Source organism: Hypomesus nipponensis, chromosome 14 (assembly GCF_054491055.1).
Source record: "Hypomesus nipponensis isolate SF chromosome 14, ASM5449105v1, whole genome shotgun sequence".
Classification (NCBI taxonomy): Eukaryota; Metazoa; Chordata; class Actinopteri; order Osmeriformes; family Osmeridae; genus Hypomesus; species Hypomesus nipponensis.
The window spans coordinates 10,566,448-10,586,431 of NC_140374.1; the positions used below are offsets into that span (position 1 = coordinate 10,566,448).

Sequence of the window (19,984 nt, forward strand, 5' to 3'; positions counted from 1 at the left end):
ATCCCCCAGAATGCATACATGCTAGCTCATTACTGACATCTAGTGTACAAAAGTTTAATTGCACTCCTGTTTAAACCATGGTAGTCTTGATATTTTTTCCTTTTATATATACTTGTATCTGTCCCAAAGCTATCCCTTGACACCTTACAGTCGTTCTCTGAGTGTATTAATATCGGCAGAAGTTGATAGTGAACCGAGGGTGATTGTTTTATGTTACTTATGATGTAACAGTGGTGGAGTGGCTTAACCTTTGACTGGTTGTGTTGGATTAATCTTCTGTATGTTCGTTCATTTCCCTTGTGCACATACAGTAACTCTCTATGACAAAGTGTGCTCATGTTAAACATTTTTCTAGTTTGCCTCATATTTGTTTTGAAAAATCAATATGTCAGCTATATTCCGTTTTGCTGAATACACTTTTGGAATATGTATCTAATTTCTAAATAGTTTTGGTGTGCAGGTAGCCTCCTATCTGTTATTCCATGTATATGGCAATTCAATAAATCAATTCTGACATTAGTCATGTGTGCCTCCTCTTACCTGTTACCTATGGGATAGTACCTGACTGATCACAGCTTCTCTTCAACTTGTCTGTTAATTAATAATAAGGTTTTCCAAGGAGGGTAGATAATATTTCTATGCACAGTATTTGTCCAACACAGAGAAACTTCTGTCCCTCAGAGAAACAGGACGCACAATGAGTAAGCCATTAGCTCTCCTTTTCTTGAATAGATTTTTTATTTAAAACTTTCTTACAAATGTTTCAGGTGTTATGTTTTGCTACATTCTTTACAAGTTAACCAGGAAGATAGTGAGGGAATATTTACTAGTGTAGATAGTGAGAAATGGCATGGGAAGAAATACCGGTTTTGCTCCCTGTGTTGTAGCTGAAATAGTTTATACTTTTTTATTTTTATTAACAAATAAGGAAACTTTGACTTTATTTTCAGCGGAACCTAGTGGTACACAGCTAAAGGTTGTCTCTCCTGCCAATGGAAATGGGGTTGAGAACCTCGGTTTTGAAATACAGGTATGTGTCAAGAATCATTCCTGTTTTCTGTGCAGTGCATTACAGCAGATGCTCTGAATATGAAAACGTTATTGTTTCTTTTAGGAAGACAACCTTTCAATTGCTAGCACTATCAAAGAGGAGGAGTCTGGAAAAGGATTGGGATCATTTTTGAGGTACAATCATTAAACAAAAGGATTTAAGACTGTAACTATGGGATTACTATGTGTGATTTATCATGCACACTTATTCATCAAAGTATATTTCTAACGTAGGGTAGGACATAATCTATCATCACATTATTGCAGAAAATTAAAATGTGATAATTTTCCACACATTTTAATGATTTCTATATAATCTGTTTTATACGGTAAGCATTTAATATGAATGCAATATTCCATATGGTTCAAATATGTACAGATTTGTTTACTGGAATTTCAGTTTGAACTGAGATAGATTGTATTCAGCTATGTTTGGTAACCAGTTCAGAGTTCTGGAACAACTTCCAAATATTATCTGCCCCTTCTGTCATGTCACATTTAATGAAATCGTTGTGTACAGGCTTCATATTTAGAACAATTTTTCAAATCAAGGTGCTTTTGTTTAGTAATGAAAGGACTAGCTGTTAGAACTGGACTGGCGTGTAGTGGGATCGGAAAACTAACCTCCTTCATTTGTACTTTAGCAAGATTTCCAAGCCGATTAATGCTGCAGAGGATTACTTAACAGCTCACTCAAAAACCATCAAGTACATTGTTCTGGGCATACTCGGAGCAGGTAAAGTAATGTTTATAGTGAGACTGGAAAAATCATTTTACCTATGAAATGCTTACATCAAGGACAGATTTTCATGTTTAGAAAAGACAGTAGTACTTATATCCCACTTTTTCAGATCTTCTCATATCAGCCTTTTATACTATCTAATTACCTACTCAACACTTTATGTATTACTAAAGTGTTCTTTTCTCTCATCCCAGTTTATGTGGCGTTTTTCATCACTGCCTGTGTACTAGACTTTCAGAGGGCTATTGCTCTGGTGGTCCTCACCAGTTTGGCAGTTGTCTCGAAAACCTACGATTTACTTAAAACTTACCAGGGAGACAATTTTGTAAAGTGTTTGAAACCTGCTTTGAGATGCTTCAAAGCCAACCAGAGATGGATCACATGGTAAGCAACTACAGTAATGTACCTAAGGAGTAACGCAATAACATTTATTGGTGGTTTCAGTGTCTCTGTTAACACCATCTGTTCTGGCTAATCCAGGGTGTTTGTTCTTGTGGTGGTGGGCCTGCTGGTGACCTGGCTGGCAATGGACACAAGCAAACGCCCAGAACAGCTCATCTCATTTGGGGGTGTCTGCATGTTCGTTCTGGTTATATTTATCTTTTCAGCACATAGGACAGCAGTAAGTACAAAAAGACAGTAGATTGTTTCCGAGGCTATGTAGCCACGTGTTAACTTGTTGTAACCTGTCATTTATTACAGTTTATTGCAGACTTTGGATATCCTTTATGCTTGTGGAATTGTTTTCGTTAGGTTGTAAGAAGTGATTCATGTTTCAATGACTTGGTATTTTCCAAGTCATCAGTTTTTAAAGTATTACAGGTATATGCTTTTCCTGCCATTGTATTAAACAATGTGTATTGTTTTTATTTTTAGGTGGCATGGAGAACTGTGTTTTGGGGTCTTGGCTTACAATTCTGCATTGGGCTGTTTGTCATAAGGACAGAACCAGGTTTTATAGCTTTCGAATGGCTGGGGAAACAAGTGCAGGTAAAAATGGACAACTAATCATGATAATACCATGACTGATTTGAAGTCACATGTTTATCTATATTTACCTTTTTTATGGTGTCCAACCTCTGGGTAGTAGTCCATTTAACAATAAAATCAGTGGCAAATATGCACAAACACAGACATCCTGTGATAAACCTTAAGACATACAACCTTAACATATAGATGTCAAGATACGTAATTATGATTTTGGCTATCTTTGCATGCAATACCTAAATAACATGCTTACAGTTCCACAAGGTTATTTTATGGGCATGCATTACATGGTTGAGACCTTTCTAAAATAGTTTGCTCTTCTTATGGGTTTCCCTTTCAGATATTCCTGAACTACACGATATCTGGATCTAAGTTTGTGTTCGGAGAGGATCTGATACTAGGCATCTTTGCATTTCAAGTGAGTGAACAATTTATCTCCATGCAGTTAACATACTGTACCATACGTAAACACCAGTTCATCATAAATACTTGCCTGATAAGAACACATTTTAATAACCCACTGTATGTGATATCCAAATATTTCTAGGCTTTGCCCATCATAGTGTTCTTTAGCAGTGTGATGTCAGTCCTTTACTTCTTGGGAATAATGCAGTGGATCATTATTAAGGTAAAAGTCCATTAAACAACAAACGCAAACTGCTAAGTAAGGTTTGGGCGCGTCTTAACTGTGTTTACGTACATACAGATCTCATGGGTCATGCAGATAACGATGGGAACCTCACCCACTGAGACCTTGAGCGTTGCAGGCAACATATTTGTTGGACAGGTACTTTGAACCAGACAGTCTCAACATGTCTGCCTTTGGTCTAAATGATGATCATCGTCATAACATTGAATACTGTAGATACACATTGATAAGACTTATTCTGATGTTTTTCCAAGTTGATCAGATTTTCCAGACAATCCTCATTATTTCTTTCTCCATCAGACAGAAGCGCCACTGCTTATTCGCCCCTACCTGAAGGACATGACCCAGTCTGAGATCCATGCTGTCATGACTGGTGGTTTTGCCACTATTGCAGGAAGTGTGATGGGCGCCTTTATCCTATTTGGGGTACGACCACTGCTTTGTTGTGCTATTATGGTTCATGTTTTCATAGAATACAATATCACAGAATAGAATATTACAAATAGATAATGTCGCTGAGGACTCAAACCACAAGGGTAGTTTTTGTACATCTTGGCAGAGCAGGGTGTCTGTAACTGGTGTAGTGAGAGGTTGGAGTCCCAGCTGTTTCTGATAGAAATGTAGTAATATCCATAGTAGCAGACTGTGTCACAGCAGGTTTGGAATGTGATTATTCGTTTTTCCATAGAATTACATAATACCATTTCTCTTTAAAACACAGATTGATGCCTCCTCTCTGATATCTGCCTCAGTGATGGCTGCCCCATGTGCTTTGGCTTTCTCCAAGCTTTCTTACCCAGAGACAGAAGAGTCCAAGTTCCGATCAAAAAAAAGTATCAAAGTGGATTGTGGGTAAGTGTTCATCATTTGTTCAGTGGAATTTCTTTGAAAACTACTCACAGTAATTCTTCATCGGATCTACTTTTATCTCTAGTGGTGAAAAGAACGTTTTGGAGGCTGCTAGCAGTGGGGCATCAGCATCAATAGGCCTTGTTGCTAACATTGCTGCCAACTTAATAGCATTCCTGGCTATTCTTGCTTTTATTAACTCTACTCTGGGTTGGCTGGGGGGCATGGTGGGATATCCTACTCTTACATTTGAGGTATGTGAATTTATGTTGATTTCTTGATGCATATCCATCCAAATTGACTTCATTTACAGTACACATGTTTTCATTCCATTGTATATATTACACTTTCTCGCCTGCAGGAGATCTGCTCTTATGTGTTCATGCCTGTGGCCTTCATGATGGGAATACCGTTTGATGAGACTACTAAAGTAGCAGAACTTATTGGTACAAAGCTTTTCCTCAACGAGTTTCTGGCCTACGAGAAGCTAGCTGAGCTGAAGAAAAACCGACTTGATGGACTTGAAGAAATCATTAATTCAGAGAGGATGTGGATCTCTGTAAGTGTATTTTTGTCTCTGTCTACTTGCATCAAATTTTGCTACTCTTCGAGGGTTCACACCTGCACTTACTATGGTAACTAATGTCACAAATTTGTCACAAATCTCATTTTGCGCTGTCATTTTTTTCTCTTTACACCTTTAAGGTGAGATCAGAAATCATCTGCACCTATGCTCTTTGTGGATTTGCCAATTTCAGCTCCCTGGGGATTGTGATTGGAGGCCTATGTAAGTACGACCCTGCTTGCTCCAGGGACTTGATGACATGTTCATTTACTTCCTATGTTAATAAAATCTGACAAAAGCCAATATTTTCTGTTAAAGCATCAATCTGCCCTTCCAGAAGAGGAGACATTTCCTCTTTAGTGTTGAGAGCCCTTTTCACAGGGACCTGTGTATCTTTAGTTAACGCTTGCATTGCAGGTAAGCAATTAGGCCTCTCTCCTGCCATGGTGTTCCACATTGTAACCTCCGTTGGATCTTAGACTGAGCAATATTCCCAAAGTTCAGAAGTATCTTGTTTGATTTGGTTTTCTTTATCGTGACTTCTGCTGTCTTTCAGGGATCCTCTTTGTACCTCCTCTCGACTGTCTGGATGTTTTCAGGAATTATGCGTTCAACGCCTCTACTACGAACTTGAACACTTGTTGTGACGATCTCTTTGCAAAGTAAGTCACAATTGTGAAATTGATCTACTGTAACAGCAAATATCAGAAGCAGGCCATTAATACATTTCACAAAATCTTTACAGAAAATATTATCAAATTAGTATGACTTTGCTAATTTCAGTTATCTTTTGCAGCACTAACAATGGGACCTCATTTGAGGGCTCTTGGAACACAGTGGCGAATGCCACTCTCTATTTTATGAAGTGTTGTGGTGTCTTTGATGCACCTAATTGTAGGTAGGTTGTTGTTGTTTGTAGAACAATAGTAGTTTATGTTGATTTCTGATAGATTTAAATATGCACCTACATACTGTATATATGTTTATGTATGTAAATATACACAATATACAGAATATTTATATTTATGTATGCAGTCAAAATACACCATTTTCTAATCTTACCTAAAGGTGAATGTAAACAATGTATAGATTAAAGCAACTATGCCAAGTGTACTGGCAAATATATACAGTATACATACATATTTGTATTATATTTTATTTGAGTCTGAGGATTCTTGTTGGTTACAAAATTCGCAATGTAAAAAAAAAATTGTAGCAAGCTTGATAATTAATTATTGCTGAAAATTTGATGTAATTAAGAATCATTTATGGGTTTGCATGCAAACAACTTGAGCTGAATAGCCAACATTTTAAAAATTCCACATCAGGCTATATGGAATGAACTCTGTGTCAAAATGGTTTACTAGAGATACTCTTTAATATTTTATAGTAGCTTTCACCTTCCACATTTAACCACAATGTGATTTATAATGATACAATACTGAGTCAAAAAAAGGATGAAAAGGGAATTGTTTGATATCACAGATAATCCATTACCTCTTTGCTTTACTGTATTTAGTATTGAAAATGATATTCAATCTTAATTAAGAGGATGAGAGGACATATTTTGGAAGTTACTAAAATGTACATGTAGAGTGGCATATCTATACTACATTCATGTTTATAAATTGCATTTACTGTAGTAAATCTGCACAGAAATGTATGGTATTACAACATGATTGAATAATCTCTGAAGAGTATCTATTGGATGTTTTACTATTTTATTTTACAAAATTGTCTGTCAAATAACATACTCAATAAAAGTTTTCACACAGTACACACCTTCTAACATGATCGCTCTCAGGCTCAGCACTCACACTTTCACGTATACACTACTGGCTTTGTCTACACCTCAACAGAATTATAAACAAACCACTTTTTTCTACAATATTTGAAGAATGCCATAAACATCTAAATACATGAGGCACTATAAATAAAACTGTAATGTGATACATGCAATGCAGATCAGCTGGAGGTAAGTGATTCTAAATCTTAACAATGGATCATTCCAACAGTCTGTACATCAGTCTCATACTTATGTCTTAGTTCTGAAAGCTTGATCATGTGCCTACATGATATAATCTGTGTTTCTGTGAACCAATTTCTACTCAACACTGTAAAGACTTTGTCAGTACATTTTCACAACATTACAACAACCAATAAAGGAAGTAGGCCAATGGGATTGGTGGATTGTACTTTGAGTTCCACGTGTGACCCTGTTGTTTTCCAATTAAATCTACAGGAATTCAAATAGTTAATCCAAAAGCTACCAAAAGACATGTTGGCAAAGATTACACAACTATTTGTTCAAGACACAAAATGTATGCAGTTCCCTAGCACATGCAGGTATGTGCAGAGATTTTAGAAATACAATGCTACAGAAAAAAAACTCAGTGCACATGTAATGCATGCTGCCTTGATTCAGACAGGTTTAACAGTTGGTTGACATCATGAGTAAATAAGACCACATGTTACCAAGGCACATAGAGTACATGCCAGTTGTACAGTACATGGTTGTTGGTGCTTTTTTACTTGTTCCTGCATCAGCAGTAAATAGTGTGTTTATTTAGCACCACTGTTTTGAATACAACCTCAAATGTCAATCAGAGGTCAGAATATGGACTCTGGAGACCTGTTCCTCAGTGCTGTAAACTCCACCTATAAACTCCATTCAGTTGAGAAGTTATCTTTAAGCTGGAAAAGGGGCAATTGTGTAACAGTAAAGTCAGCAATTAGGTATTTCACAGTAAAGTTACACAACAACACGATTGGTCATTGACCTATTCCCTGTTTTACACATAAAAGATTCAATACTTATTGCTTTTGTTTTGATGGTTGCTCGGGTATATGAGCTTTTACATCTTCGTAATGTGGAAGCCCCAAGGTAACCTACAATCCTCTGTGTTTCAAAATCAAATGAAAGTTGGGTTCCTGTTTCTGTCCTGTTTCTACCTTATGGTGACATCCTTGGAAATCTCAACCGTCTTGGGATTGTCTTCTGTCTCCTCCATCTTTCGAACAACTTTTGGGCTAGAGTTGTTCTCTCTGACCATCTGTGGACTCGAAGTGGCTTTTTTGGCTGTTTGAGGACTGCCCAGTCCCTTTCTCTGGATCTGGGGACTGGAGCCTTGGCCTAACTTGCGGTGGAGCAGGGGGCTCCTGGAGCCTTTTATCTTAAGGGGTTGCTGCAGGCTGTCCATGACTTTCAGGCTTCGTAGACCAAGAAGCCCACAGTAATAGTTACACTGATGCTGAGTCAAGAACTGTTCAAATACATTAGGAGAGCCATTGTCTGTAAGACCTTGATACCTGCAATACAGACATACTTCAGAAAATAGTATAATATGAGATGGACTATGAGCAATGTTTCACATAATAACAATCATCATACAGTTATAAAAAGACCTCAACGAGTACAATTCAAAGAACAGTAATACAGTTATAGATACAAACCCTTTAGACTTGGTAGCCACTCTAACATTAGTGATTTTCATTCCAACTCCTAAAAAACAGAACATATAGATTATTTTCTTATAACAGTACCTCAACACTGTTTACCAAATACATAATTAATCTTGATTCAAAACCACTAACATTGTGAGTCTTACCTTCTAGTTGAGTGATCAGTAAGTTGCCATGTGTCCACTGGTGGATCCAGTGCTGGAAAGTGCAGCATTTCTGTTCCACCTCAGAAATGGTTCTTGTGATCAGTCTGCCTTTTGCATCCATCAGACAGTACTTCAAGTAAACTCCGTTTACGTCAGCCTCCACTGTGGCATACGGCACTGAGTTTGCAGGGCGGTACATCAGATACTGAGGAATCACTCTGTTGGGATTCACAAAAATAAGTAATTTGTACAAGCGCAAATAAAATGTACAGTAGGTAAAAGGTGGAGATATAATCTCTTAGAAATATTCCTAATTTGCTTGTATAATTAGCTTGCTGGATATTTGAAGATAGACAAGAAAAACTTTTTTTTAACCATATGAAAGAAGTAATATTAGTGGCTTGTAGTATTTGCTTACTCGAGTGCAAAGCCAAACGTTTCAATCACCCTTGCCTCAGCAGCAAAGATTTTACAATATTCCCGAACCAAGTTTTGGATTCTGCACTCCTAGAGAGACAAAATGTACAGAGAAACATGTTTTTTCAATCAAAACCCTACATTTGCCATATTTGCTGCATAGATTTGTACATTTTGGGGACTGCATTAATAGTTGTAGTCTGCAAATAATCAAGAATATGCAACAAGTAAGCTCCAGTATGTGGACTTGCAGTCATAGTCTTTAGACATTTATACAAACCACCAGACGGTCCCACTATACAAACTACCAGACAATAACTTTGGTGACTGGGACCGTCTACTAAAAGGACAATGATTCATCTTACAGTTTCACTTAACCCTTCTGTTATGTTCAACCTTATGGAACAGCAATAATGTTCCCAGGTCAAATTGAGTTGGCGCCTGTTTTAACCATCCCAAAGTACAAAAACATTTTCACCATAAATATTATCTTTAGCTCAACTACTATCAATTTAGTCAATATTTAGTTTAATGAAAATGTTCACCCCTAACAGACCATGGTTTACCTGAGATTTTTCACTCGTTTTTATTGTTTCTATACTTTGGCAAAACCAAGACATTCAACATTTGTTTTCATTTATTATTATTTTAATAGGGCCTTTACATAAAATGTTGTATCTCCCAATTTCAAACTTATGAATTAGGCATATTTTGTACTGTAGTTTCTTTCCTCGCCTGAATGCTTGATTGTGGTGGATTTTCTAAAATCTAGCACAGAGGCCACTATAAATCCATGTAAAACCAGACAGCCTATTGCCTATAACCAATGAATAGTTCATTATGTGTCTAATGACTGATGAAAAGTCTGTCAGCTTCCTTAAGATTGACAATAATGATAAGTAGGTTTTGAAACACTTGAAATATACATTGAGGATGGGTACAGTGGCACTCACTTGCTTGGTAATCTCTAGGTTTCTCTCCATAAGGTTGCTCTCCTCTTTGGTCCCATAGGCGATGGGGTTTTGCACTTTTATGATGCAGGTACTTCCAGACTCAAACACAGGGTCCAGGCCGTAGATTACCTTGACCCTGCTGGCCTTGTGTTTGCAGCCTTCACCCAGATGTGCCTCTTCAGTCATTATACGGCCAAAGAATTTATCACCCCAGAGGCCTGAGTCTGCCAGACCTTTGGAGAATGTCAGTGGGGTCATCTCTATCTCCTCTCCCACTGTAAATGAAGAGAATATCTATGACTATCTTAGATACTAATATATTGCCATTGCAGCAATATTGTAAAATGGTTCAAATAATGCAAGCCACAGAGGACAATCCTGAATAATTAATTTCTAATTGACTGAGAGGCCTACCTTCGGAGTCATCACGCAAGAGAAGCTCTGAGAGAACTGAAAGATAAGAGTAAGACACATTCAGTAATCCTATAGAATATTTTGATAATTTGGATTTCAAAGTTCCTTTCATTTGGTACAATTTACTGTCAACGCTGAGTAGGAAGTCAGTGGAGTCTGTGCCATATTCATTCTTGATTGTGCAGCCGTACACTCCACAATCTCGGCTTGATGCCTGGACAATAGCCAAAGCAACTTGGCTTTCATCTCCCCCGCTAGGAAAGAGAGAGGGATAAACATGCTAGCTTAATGATGGTTTATTGACTCTGCATCATCTTAAAGGTTTAGGGCCCACAAGAGGTCGCTTTGAAACAGACAGTGATGTTGCATGTGAGCGTGAGTGGGTTCTGCTGAGTCTGCAGTCAGAAGCACAGATATAGACTTTATTGCCCCCTGGTGATGGTGAAATAGTGTCAGTTTACACTGTTGCTGTCTAGTCAAAGATTCACCTCCCTATGCTATAGGTGTGGGGTTCAAGCTCCAATTAGCTCTCCAGGAAAAACAATAGCATATGGGATATGCTTTGACTCTGCAGTTCCATCAGAGCTGGTCTTTATCAGACTGGATATAATGGGGTTATTCACAATTTGATTGATAGTATTATATAAGAAGCTGTTATAAAAGTTGTCACATTGACATGGGATTTACCTTCTCTGAACCTCCACTATCTCCTCCTCATCCCTGTACCATTTAATAGTGGAGTCACTGAGTACATTAAAGAACTGGCACCACAACTTCAAGTGTCCCGAGACATCTGTAAAGAGCTCTCCTCTGATCTTGCGGATAACCTGAGGAGCTAATTGGTGAGAGAGAGGTGACTGCCAGGGATCCAAGGTAAACATATACTGTAAACATTCTTATGTTTCCACTTCCTTTAGCCCATGCCTACCAACATGCAGCATCTATGACCCCAGACACACACAATACTCTCACAGTGATTATTTACAATGCAAACTACTTAATATAATAGATTTACATTTTAGTCATTTACATTTAGTCTGATTGAAGAAGTCACTAAAACATCATGGTGGAAATATACTTTTAGAATGGTGTACTGCTTGGCAAGTGGTTTTGCATACCTTTGAATGGGTTTAGTTTCTCCTTCTCCACAGGTTTGGTTTCGTTAGCTGGATTTTCTGGCTCCTCAACTGTGGTTTCCTCCAGGACTCTAGGGACGTCCAAAGTGGTCTTCCTGCGCGCTAACAGAGGGGAGCGCCTCTCCAGTGGTGGGGTTTGAGAACCAGCAGAGGCCTGCAGAAATGCTGCCCTGCGAGCCTGGCTGGGGGACATGTAGGGGGTCTCCTTCTTACACTGGACATCCAGCACGCCTGGCCCGACCATGGCACTCTCTCCCTCCACTCCTTGAGTTTTGGGGATAAAGATCTTGCGGCGAGCTCCAGAGGCCAGTTCCTCAGGTGTGGCAGATCGGATCTGGGACAGACTGTCCCTGCGTTTCAGTCTTGGGCTGCTCTCACAGGACAGGGAGGATGTCGGCGTAGATCCGCCACTGAGCTCATCCCCTGTTTTGTCACTCTGAGAGGAGTCACCCACGGTGATGGAAGGGATGGCCATCCCCCCTGTACTGTCTGTTGTGGGAGCAGCCTTGGCCAGGAACCTGCGCAGGCTGGCAGGACTCATCATAGGGGGGGTTGGGTTCTTAAAGCCAAGCCCATCAATTTCAGGTTCAGTCTTGGTCTCTCTAGTTGGTTTGACCCTATCAGATGCTGTAATACTGACTCTATCTGTTGCTTTGCTTAATGAGGGTTTGATGGATACCACTTCTGCTGTTACGCAGGAAAAAGAGGGAATGTTGTTTGATATTCTCTCTTTCTCTGTTTCTGTGTCCTGTTTCTGATCACCATGGCATTTGTCAGTGTCAATGGTAGTAATTTTTTCAAGATCACTCTCGACCCCCCACAACATTTCAAGCAACGATTCTGATTCGGTATTCTCAATTGTAGGGGGCAGTTTTGTTTCACTAGGACTGTCCTCACAAACAGAAACAGAAATAGGAGGCACCACAAACAAAGGGCTTTTGGGTCCTTCATGCGGCAGTGGTCCATCAAAGGCAGATGGCTTTGCAAGGGAATGATCATCATCATCTGTGAGTTTAAAACCATCAGTACAGGAGATATTTATTGTAGGAATCCACTGATTCATAACAGAGAGACTTGCACTTTGTAGATTATTTGGCTTTTCTCCGATGAGTGTTAGTGTTTTCTCATCTTGTTGCGCAACTTTCTGTACATTCTTTGCGGCTGGGAAGAGATCATTATCCTGCATCCTTTCTTCAGTGGGTGAAACACCTACAATTACAGGGGATATGGCTGTAGTTTTAACTTCCATCTCTGATGCATCTCTTTCCTCTTTAATTAGGAAAATGGCATGCTCTGATTCCGAATCAGTGAGCCAGAAAGGTTTCGATGGTATTGGCTCTCCAACTTCTGATTTTATTATTTCAATTGATGGTATTGCAATGTATTCATTTGGCTTGAATTCAGATAGATCTTCCATAACAGAATCAAATATTCTTATTTCTGGAACATTCTCTGTGAATCCTCCCAGGTGAGAGGTGTTGTCAGCTGGCCTGCTGACAGAGGAAGACAAACTAATTTCATCATGCATGCTAACATTGTCTCTTTCTGGCTGTGTCTCTAAATGGTTGCTTGACTTATATTGAACATCCAACTTTGTCTGTCCTTCCAACTGTTCACTTTCAACCGCATTCTCATTATTAAAGGTAAATACTTCATTCATGCCTTGTATATTCACATTCTTCATATACAATTCATTAGCCTTCTCCTCTGCCTTGGTAACAACCGGCACTTGGGTTTCTGCTTTCAAGATAGTTTCTTCTTCACTTTCCCTCAAAACTGGAGTAGCATCTTCTATGAAATTGTAATCACCATTCCCTATGCATTCCTCAAAGATTGATGTTTCCTCTAGAGTCTTCTGTGAAACTGAGATAGACTCATCTGTTTTTGAACAATGGTTTTTGCTTTTCTCTGTAATACACTCCTCTTGTGACTGAATCAACACATTTTGTCCCAGAACAAGAAGAAGCTGTTCTGGTTCAATTGATTCAATTGTTGGTTCTCTTTCTATTAAAGCAGGTGTTTCTGAATCAATCATTTGTATGCCGTCTTCTACATGTGGCCATGGCTGAATCTCTTCCATGACCTTCTCTCCTTTATCCTGTATACTTTGATAATGATTCTCTCGTATGTCATAGTCACTTACAATAATGTTTTCATCAACGTGCATTTCTTTAACTTCCATTTCAATGGTTTCATGGTTGTCTATCTCAGTGGTTTCATGGCTGTCTGTGAAAAAGACAGAACAGTCCGGAAGGCTGCCACTGAGAGCCACAGTGGTAGGATTCGAGATGTGCCAGCCTGATTCCTGGGTTGACTCTGGGCTGGGTGTATATTCACATGGATCCTGTTTGGGTGCAGCTTGAGTTTCACCTCTTTCCACCTTATGATCCAGCTCCAGTGACAACACTTGGATGTTGACCTCATGAGGGTTTGGGACAACAACCTTGGTGACTGGGACCGTCTGGTAGTTTGTATTGGCAACCTTCAGATGAAGCAAACAGACCTTTTTAGTACAGAATACCTCAGTAATCTATACAAACTTTGTAATAAACTCCATAGAACATACAGCTACAGTACACTGCTGTATCTACATACATCATAAGCCTGGGCAGTTAAATATAATTCCCTTACAACTGAGAATCAAATTATAGTAATTTGTGTAAATGCATTTCATGACGTTTCCTCATTCACTCAGGTTACATCACTTTTGGAAGGTAAATGGTTTCTATTTTGTCCTCACAAGGAAACATCTTAGCATTTGGTCATGAAATGAATAGTCATCATCAACAACAAAGAATGTAAACAACAAAGTGTTTAAACAAATGACAATACAATCACATTACGTTCTGCACATCATGCAGCTACCGTACATTGGAACATTTGTAATGTTGAAGGACAATATTTAAAGGGACTATTTGTGATACTTTCCAAGGTTGTTTGGAGATTATGAGAGTAAGATATTGATTGACGGGGAATTCCCCAATATTTAAACAGGTGTAATTTCAACACAAAGACCATAAACTCACCTCACTTACTAATGTCACATGCTGAGCACATATTCATATACTTTATTGCCTCATCCTTCAAGCAATGTTTATATTAATGTTCCCTGAGTGGAAGCGCAGTATTATACAACAATGTAACATCCTCTCAGAATGTAAATAAGAATCAGTGTCAGATTACACACGGAAGCTAGCCATGAGCAGTTCCTTGAAAAAAATAGGGAACTGAGGTCACATTCAGGATTTTTTGGAGCTCTTAGAATGGTTGATACAACAAAAGTTGAATCAACTTTTGTTGTTTCACATCTATCGTTGACAAGATGTGCTCGAAAAGGGGAGTTGCAGTTCCACATTATAGAGAAATCTGTCTGCAAAACCACTGCTTGGCAGGTGCTAAGTGTTTTTGATACAATTTCTGCAAATGTAATTTTTATTGAACATTAACACAGTAGAAAGCAGAGTAAATTTAATAAGCTGCTAAGAGACATAATAAAGTTAATGCCAAAAATTGTCCCTCTAGAATGGACATGTGAATTTCAGTTTACATTTCAAAAATGAACTTGCTACTTTTAGTTTATATACGAGAATATAATTTCAACGTAACTGCCCATTAACAACATTAAAATACTGTAAAAGCAGAGTTGTTCACTGCTCAGTCACTCTACAGATTGAAAGGGCTGCTTTCCTCCCTCCCAGATAAGAAAGATTTATTTTAAGGCATGGGGGACTGGGGGGTGTATGGAATTTGGTCAATGTGAAGAGGTTCAACGTCCATGCTGGAACCTGCCTCAGACTAGCTCTATGCTCCTTTAAATACTGACTGTTAGGTCCTGTGTCTGCACACGGTTCGCAATGTTGTCCTGGGTTGGACGTTGGTTTTATCATTGTGACACACAAAACTAAACTAATGATTTGTCTCCAGGCCAGGCCGCTCACACTTTTGCACATAGTATGTGGTTTTATACACTCTCCTTCCCCCAGCTGACATGTTTGTGTTGGTGGGTTCATTGATTTCCCCACTATATCGTGCAAAATGTTGCTCTCTCTCTCGAGTGATTGTCACACATTGAAACCCACACTCTCTTCTGTGCAGATAGTGTAATAGAGTATGGCTGATTCACTTGCCCTCTCACTCCTGATACTTCCCTTCGAGGGCTAGTGTGCTCTCTCTGACCCACACCCAAGGAGATAGCTGACTACAAAAATAGCTTACTTATCACTTATCAGATTTGGCATTTAAACACTGTAGCAAAGTTTAGTACTGTGGGCCCCTGTTACAGTTTGTTTGCACCCAACATGTTCTTAGGATCTGTGCTCAATACTTTGTCTAGCTTTGGCTATCGGCCCAGATAAAACTAAAATCTTGTAACATTAATGTAGAACGTATAAATAGCCTTTAGCTGGCTGTGTATGGCAGTGCTGAGCTCTATTCAGCAACCAATAGTGCTGGGTCTTACACTGACAGCAATATGGCGAAACTCACCTCAATGGAGCTTGGAAGAACAGACAAGGATACATTCTGTGGTCTGTCACTGCCAACTTCCAAACACATGTCAAGAATGTTTTTCTCTTCAGAATCAGCTACATCCTCTAGCGGTATTTCAAAAGTTTTAGGCTCATCCTCTGTATGTGGAATAGTAATCATGTGATTGTGCTCATCTGGTGTCAACTGTTCCAGTGACACTGGCTGTGTGTCTGACACCACAATTCTTGGAGCCTTCTGAGGCTCATTGACCTCCAATGGTACAGCCTCCTCTTTTGGAGGAACATACACTTCTGGTTTAACAAACAGTTCCTGTGGATGATGTGGAGGAGGGCTGGGGTAAGGTTGTTTAGGCACTACAGGAAAATCTCTCTCTTTCTCCTCACTGCTCTCCTCATCATGAGAATGACCTTTCTTGTTCTTACCAAAGAAGAAGTCTTTGACACTGTGGAGCACCGAGGAGAGGGATGCCTGGATGTTGTGGTGATCTGACTCCTTGTGTGCCTTGGTCTCCATCTTTGCCCCTGAGGGGAGTGCTCGTGTTGTTCTCTGTAACATTTCTCTCTGCCTTGCGCACTCTTTTTCTTTTTCTCTCCGTTTCTCCATTTCTAGGTCTCTTTCTTTTATTCTCTTACGTTCTTGTTCTTCTGCTAGTGCCCTTTCTTTCTCTTGCTTCTCCTTCTGTATCTCGCTTTCTTTTTCCATATCGACAGCTGCTGAAGAGTTATCCACTTGGACAGTCTTTTCTAACCGTGCAAGATTGTGTTTATCTTCAGCAACCTGAGAGTGAAGAGTCTCTGCCATGAACTGAGCCAAACTAAGTCCTCCATCATAGGAGTTTTCCCCCCCGTTGCCCTGTACTGTATGGTTGCTGCTGAAAGCCCCAGGATCTATACCATTTGAGACCTTACTCTTCTTCTTTGCTAAGGTCTCTATGGTTGAGTTCTTGGTCTCAACCTTTTCTGAATCAAGGTCAAGGTCCTTTTTGGAGGCCTCAGCACTGACTCCATTGGGTTCTACAGAAATAGCTGTAGGCCGTTCCACAACATCTGCAACCTGGGCCTCCTCCTGTGGTGCTCTGGGAGCCTTGGGGGGCTCGGCCTCTTCTGGAGACCTACGCTTCCTTTGAGAACGGTCAGGGCTGCTCCTGACATTCTCTTTGCCCCTCTTCCTACTCTCTTCCAGCTCTCGCTTCTTGTTCTCTGCTTTCTGTTTCAGCTTGGCAAAGAATCGCTGGTGAATCTTGTACTCGCTCATTGTACCCACTTCTAGAACTCCAGAACAGGAGACAATTCCCTTACTGTTGCAGGCTGAGGCCTGGTATATTGCCGCATCATCCACAGTGCAACTGGTAAGCAAAAGAGAGAGAGAGACGTTTCTCATAATTGTGAAAAACAAATGTGACACATTTTTTTTATATTTAAGTAATTGTGACATACTTGTAAATATGAAGTGTGTGGGTTTTTCCATTCTTCCCAATTTCATATTTTGGAAGACCACAATATCTGTCCATCTCCATGTCATCTTTGTACCAAGTCAGTTCTGGAGCAGGGTAACCTGAATATAGAAAGGCATTGCAGATAATGAATTGCAGACAGACAGTGCAACTGTGGAGTAATCCGTTTTCACCTTATGTTGGATCTCAACCCCTAAGACCCATAACTTCAAACTCAGTAATAACCAACTACTGTAGCAACAGAAAATCTGGTTGTGTTTGTTATTCAACCTTGTTTGACAAAGAAAAACACATAATAAAAGAGTTTCTTAATAAACGTCTGCTACGGGTGTGTTTCAGACGGTTGCATCATCTCTGACATGTGCAAACACATTCTGCTGTTGAGGTTGAAAATAGCACCAATGCTTGTGCCTGCATAAAACAGTCTTAAAACATATCTTTTTTTCTTTTTATATCTGGTTTTATACATAGAAATGTTGAAAACATGAACATTCAGGGGAATATCAAATCAGGGTACCTGAAACCACGCAAGTAAACTTGACATTACAGGTCTCTGACACGGCCTTAGATTTCAGTGTGATATCAAATGAAGGCTGGATATCGTCAGTCAGCTGAGCCATGACAGAACATAATGTACTCCTGTAGAAAAAAAGAGTATTGCTTTAGTGTGGGTTTCAGGTATCTGCTATCATTTGCTCTTTCAGGTGAAAGAGCTTGACAGATCTGAATAACGTTATCCTCTGAATAGCCTGTTTATTGTAAACATAAAGTCCTTATTCATTCAATTGTTAAGATGGAAAGGGAAAATAATGTTAATGACAGTTACAGATTGTGAGAAAAAGTTGAAATAACATTCAAGTTTTGTATTAAATTTAAAGAGTTACATCCAGTACAAAGGGAGTCACAAACAAAAAACACAACCACCATAATAGATGCTTACTTAAGTCAACATGTTCATTTACAGCATTGTTAAAAAGAGACATTGTTTCATACTTGGGGTTAACCAGGACGTTGTGGTTAAGAACATGTTAGTGGGAATAGGTGCTTTAAGAGAATGGTTTACCTCGAAGGTCTGTAGTGAGAACCTGTGTACCTCTGACTTGAGTAGCTATTTAGACATAAGGCAAATACAGGCAGCTTAGCTTATCAGTCATGTCTGTTGGGTCTGTCTGAGTGTTCGACAGCCAACTCGCTCTTGCTACAGTAAATGACATGATAGCTATTCTAAAAAGCATGGTGTAATAAAGTGTAGATCCACCTAGGCTCGGGTTGCAGGCTATTGGTTATAGGCATGAAAACCAGGAAGATGAGATTGTACACAGTACCTGTTTTCTGGCCTGACGTTGGAAAGGTAAGGATTACGGCTCTCTGAGCGGCCATTGGAAGAGCTGATCTCGTCCTCATTATTAAAGCTGCTGGACCTCCCGTTGCCAGAAAAGGAGCGGGTCATTGGTCTTCTGGAAGTCATTGTCCAATGGCAGGATTTGCCAAAATGTTAAGTCCAATGTAAAAAAATATCTACCACCAATGGCTAATCCTTTGACTCACAAAAGTTAGGCTTGATTAGGTTGCCCCAGTTTAAAGTTGCCGGGTTTTACCAGTGAAGTAGCAACTAGAAAAGAAGGGGGAAAACCTCAATGATTATGTGGAGTAAGAGGATCCTCTGAATAGTAAATTGAGTCTGCAGACATCTCTAACAAAACAACATGATAGTTACTATAAAACCCAATGTTTTTGGCTACTACTGTGCTTTGAACAAGCCGTTGCTTTGGATGAAGTTATATATAGGAACAGCCATCAGCATGTAGAGGATAGTCAGTAGTGAAACTTAATCTTGAAAAACGTTCTCACTTCCAATATAATTAATTCCAGTGGTAAGATTAACGTTTTGAAGTCAAACTAAATAGAATTTTGAACTCACTATTGATGTTTTCCAGTGTCCTTTGGTGCCGGAGTCCCAAAAGCAAAGCTCTCAAATTGTCAATCATGGAAGGGCAAATGGTGCCAGCATGGCCCTATTTATAGCAGGCCTACAAATAGGTGCAAGTGCACATCACATTTTCCGAAACTAGCCATAGACAAGTAGGTAGGAAGCCTAAAGTGAAAAGGCAGTATTTCCCCAAACTAAAAACTGTTACTATCAAAAATTATATAAATCCTTTCAGGTGTCCACCACATTATGATAGTCCATAATAGTCAGTATGAAACCAATGTTTAAAACCACTCTTTGAATGTTTAGCCATATACCTACAGATCGGTGATGCTGTCACTGGGATGGAGGTGCAAAGCGTTGTAATGTGTTCTACCATTCTGAGTGTACTTTTTAATGTTGGGGAAATTGTTTTATGACGACGCCTTTCATCCTATGTATTCTCTGGTGTTAGGGAGAGTCCATATTTGATACGGTCTCTCTGTCCCAAAACATCCTCTCCTGCGTAGAGGTTGTAAATTCAGTCATGTGACATTGCTTCATCTCCAAAAGTAAAGTTACTCCAACATCGATTTAGATTAGATTATAAGAGGTGGTGTTTTAAATTCCTTCAAGTTACACATACTTGAGACATATGAAAGTGAAGTAAAAGAAAGTGAGCTCAAGTTCCTTTTGAATTTTAAGTGTCCTTAATTTTTATTGTGTGCACATATCACAAGGAATAATCGCCCCTTATAAGCGGC

At 39.3% G+C, this 19,984-nt stretch overlaps 2 protein-coding genes across 7 annotated transcripts; one reads left to right on the top strand and one right to left on the bottom strand.

Annotated features, from left to right (window-relative positions):
* Nucleotides 1-697: 697 nt before the first annotated feature.
* On the top strand, nucleotides 698-6,186 carry slc28a1 (solute carrier family 28 member 1). The gene is made up of 18 exons (XM_084671805.1): nucleotides 698-701; nucleotides 951-1,030; nucleotides 1,115-1,185; nucleotides 1,695-1,786; nucleotides 1,987-2,176; nucleotides 2,273-2,414; nucleotides 2,669-2,782; nucleotides 3,120-3,197; nucleotides 3,327-3,407; nucleotides 3,486-3,566; nucleotides 3,729-3,854; nucleotides 4,150-4,280; nucleotides 4,363-4,531; nucleotides 4,639-4,836; nucleotides 4,983-5,064; nucleotides 5,161-5,259; nucleotides 5,399-5,504; nucleotides 5,639-6,186. Exons 1-18 carry the CDS (start codon nucleotides 698-700, stop codon nucleotides 5,742-5,744), a joined length of 1,950 nt encoding a protein of 649 aa, XP_084527931.1. The 3' UTR covers nucleotides 5,745-6,186.
* Nucleotides 6,187-6,546: 360 nt separating this feature from the next.
* On the bottom strand, nucleotides 6,547-19,643 carry alpk3a (alpha-kinase 3a). Of its 6 annotated transcripts, XM_084671635.1 has the most exons (15): nucleotides 19,233-19,465; nucleotides 18,637-18,923; nucleotides 18,375-18,419; nucleotides 17,829-17,950; nucleotides 17,295-17,412; nucleotides 15,856-17,203; nucleotides 11,353-13,852; nucleotides 10,922-11,069; nucleotides 10,361-10,488; nucleotides 10,235-10,270; nucleotides 9,821-10,095; nucleotides 8,869-8,957; nucleotides 8,451-8,668; nucleotides 8,296-8,344; nucleotides 6,547-8,151 (listed from the first exon to the last, which is right to left on the bottom strand). In XM_084671635.1, exons 2-15 carry the CDS (start codon nucleotides 18,777-18,779, stop codon nucleotides 7,791-7,793), a joined length of 5,580 nt encoding a protein of 1,859 aa, XP_084527761.1. In that variant the 5' UTR covers nucleotides 18,780-18,923; nucleotides 19,233-19,465; the 3' UTR covers nucleotides 6,547-7,790. The 6 variants fall into 6 exon arrangements, with proteins under 6 accessions (XP_084527761.1, XP_084527759.1, XP_084527758.1 ...); XM_084671633.1 differs by lacking the exon at nucleotides 19,233-19,465 and adding an exon at nucleotides 19,563-19,643 and having other exon boundaries at nucleotides 10,235-10,488; XM_084671632.1 differs by having other exon boundaries at nucleotides 10,235-10,488; nucleotides 19,233-19,468.
* Between the last annotated feature and the right edge of the window lie 341 nt (nucleotides 19,644-19,984).

Bases quoted from the DNA above. Each gene is read 5' to 3' on its own strand.
- alpk3a (XM_084671633.1), bottom strand. From the start codon at position 18,779: ATGACTTCCAGAAGACCAATGACCCGCTCCTTTTCTGGCAACGGGAGG. The intron at 18,420-18,636 runs GTACTGTGTACA...ATGTCTAAATAG, and splicing joins AACGTCAGGCCAGAAAACAG to CTACTCAAGTCAGAGGTACA. The intron at 17,951-18,374 runs GTAAACCATTCT...TTTTTTCTACAG, and splicing joins TCTCACTACAGACCTTCGAG to GAGTACATTATGTTCTGTCA.
- slc28a1 (XM_084671805.1), top strand. The intron at 2,783-3,119 runs GTAAAAATGGAC...TTTCCCTTTCAG, and splicing joins GGCTGGGGAAACAAGTGCAG to ATATTCCTGAACTACACGAT. The intron at 4,281-4,362 runs GTAAGTGTTCAT...TTTTATCTCTAG, and splicing joins AGTATCAAAGTGGATTGTGG to TGGTGAAAAGAACGTTTTGG.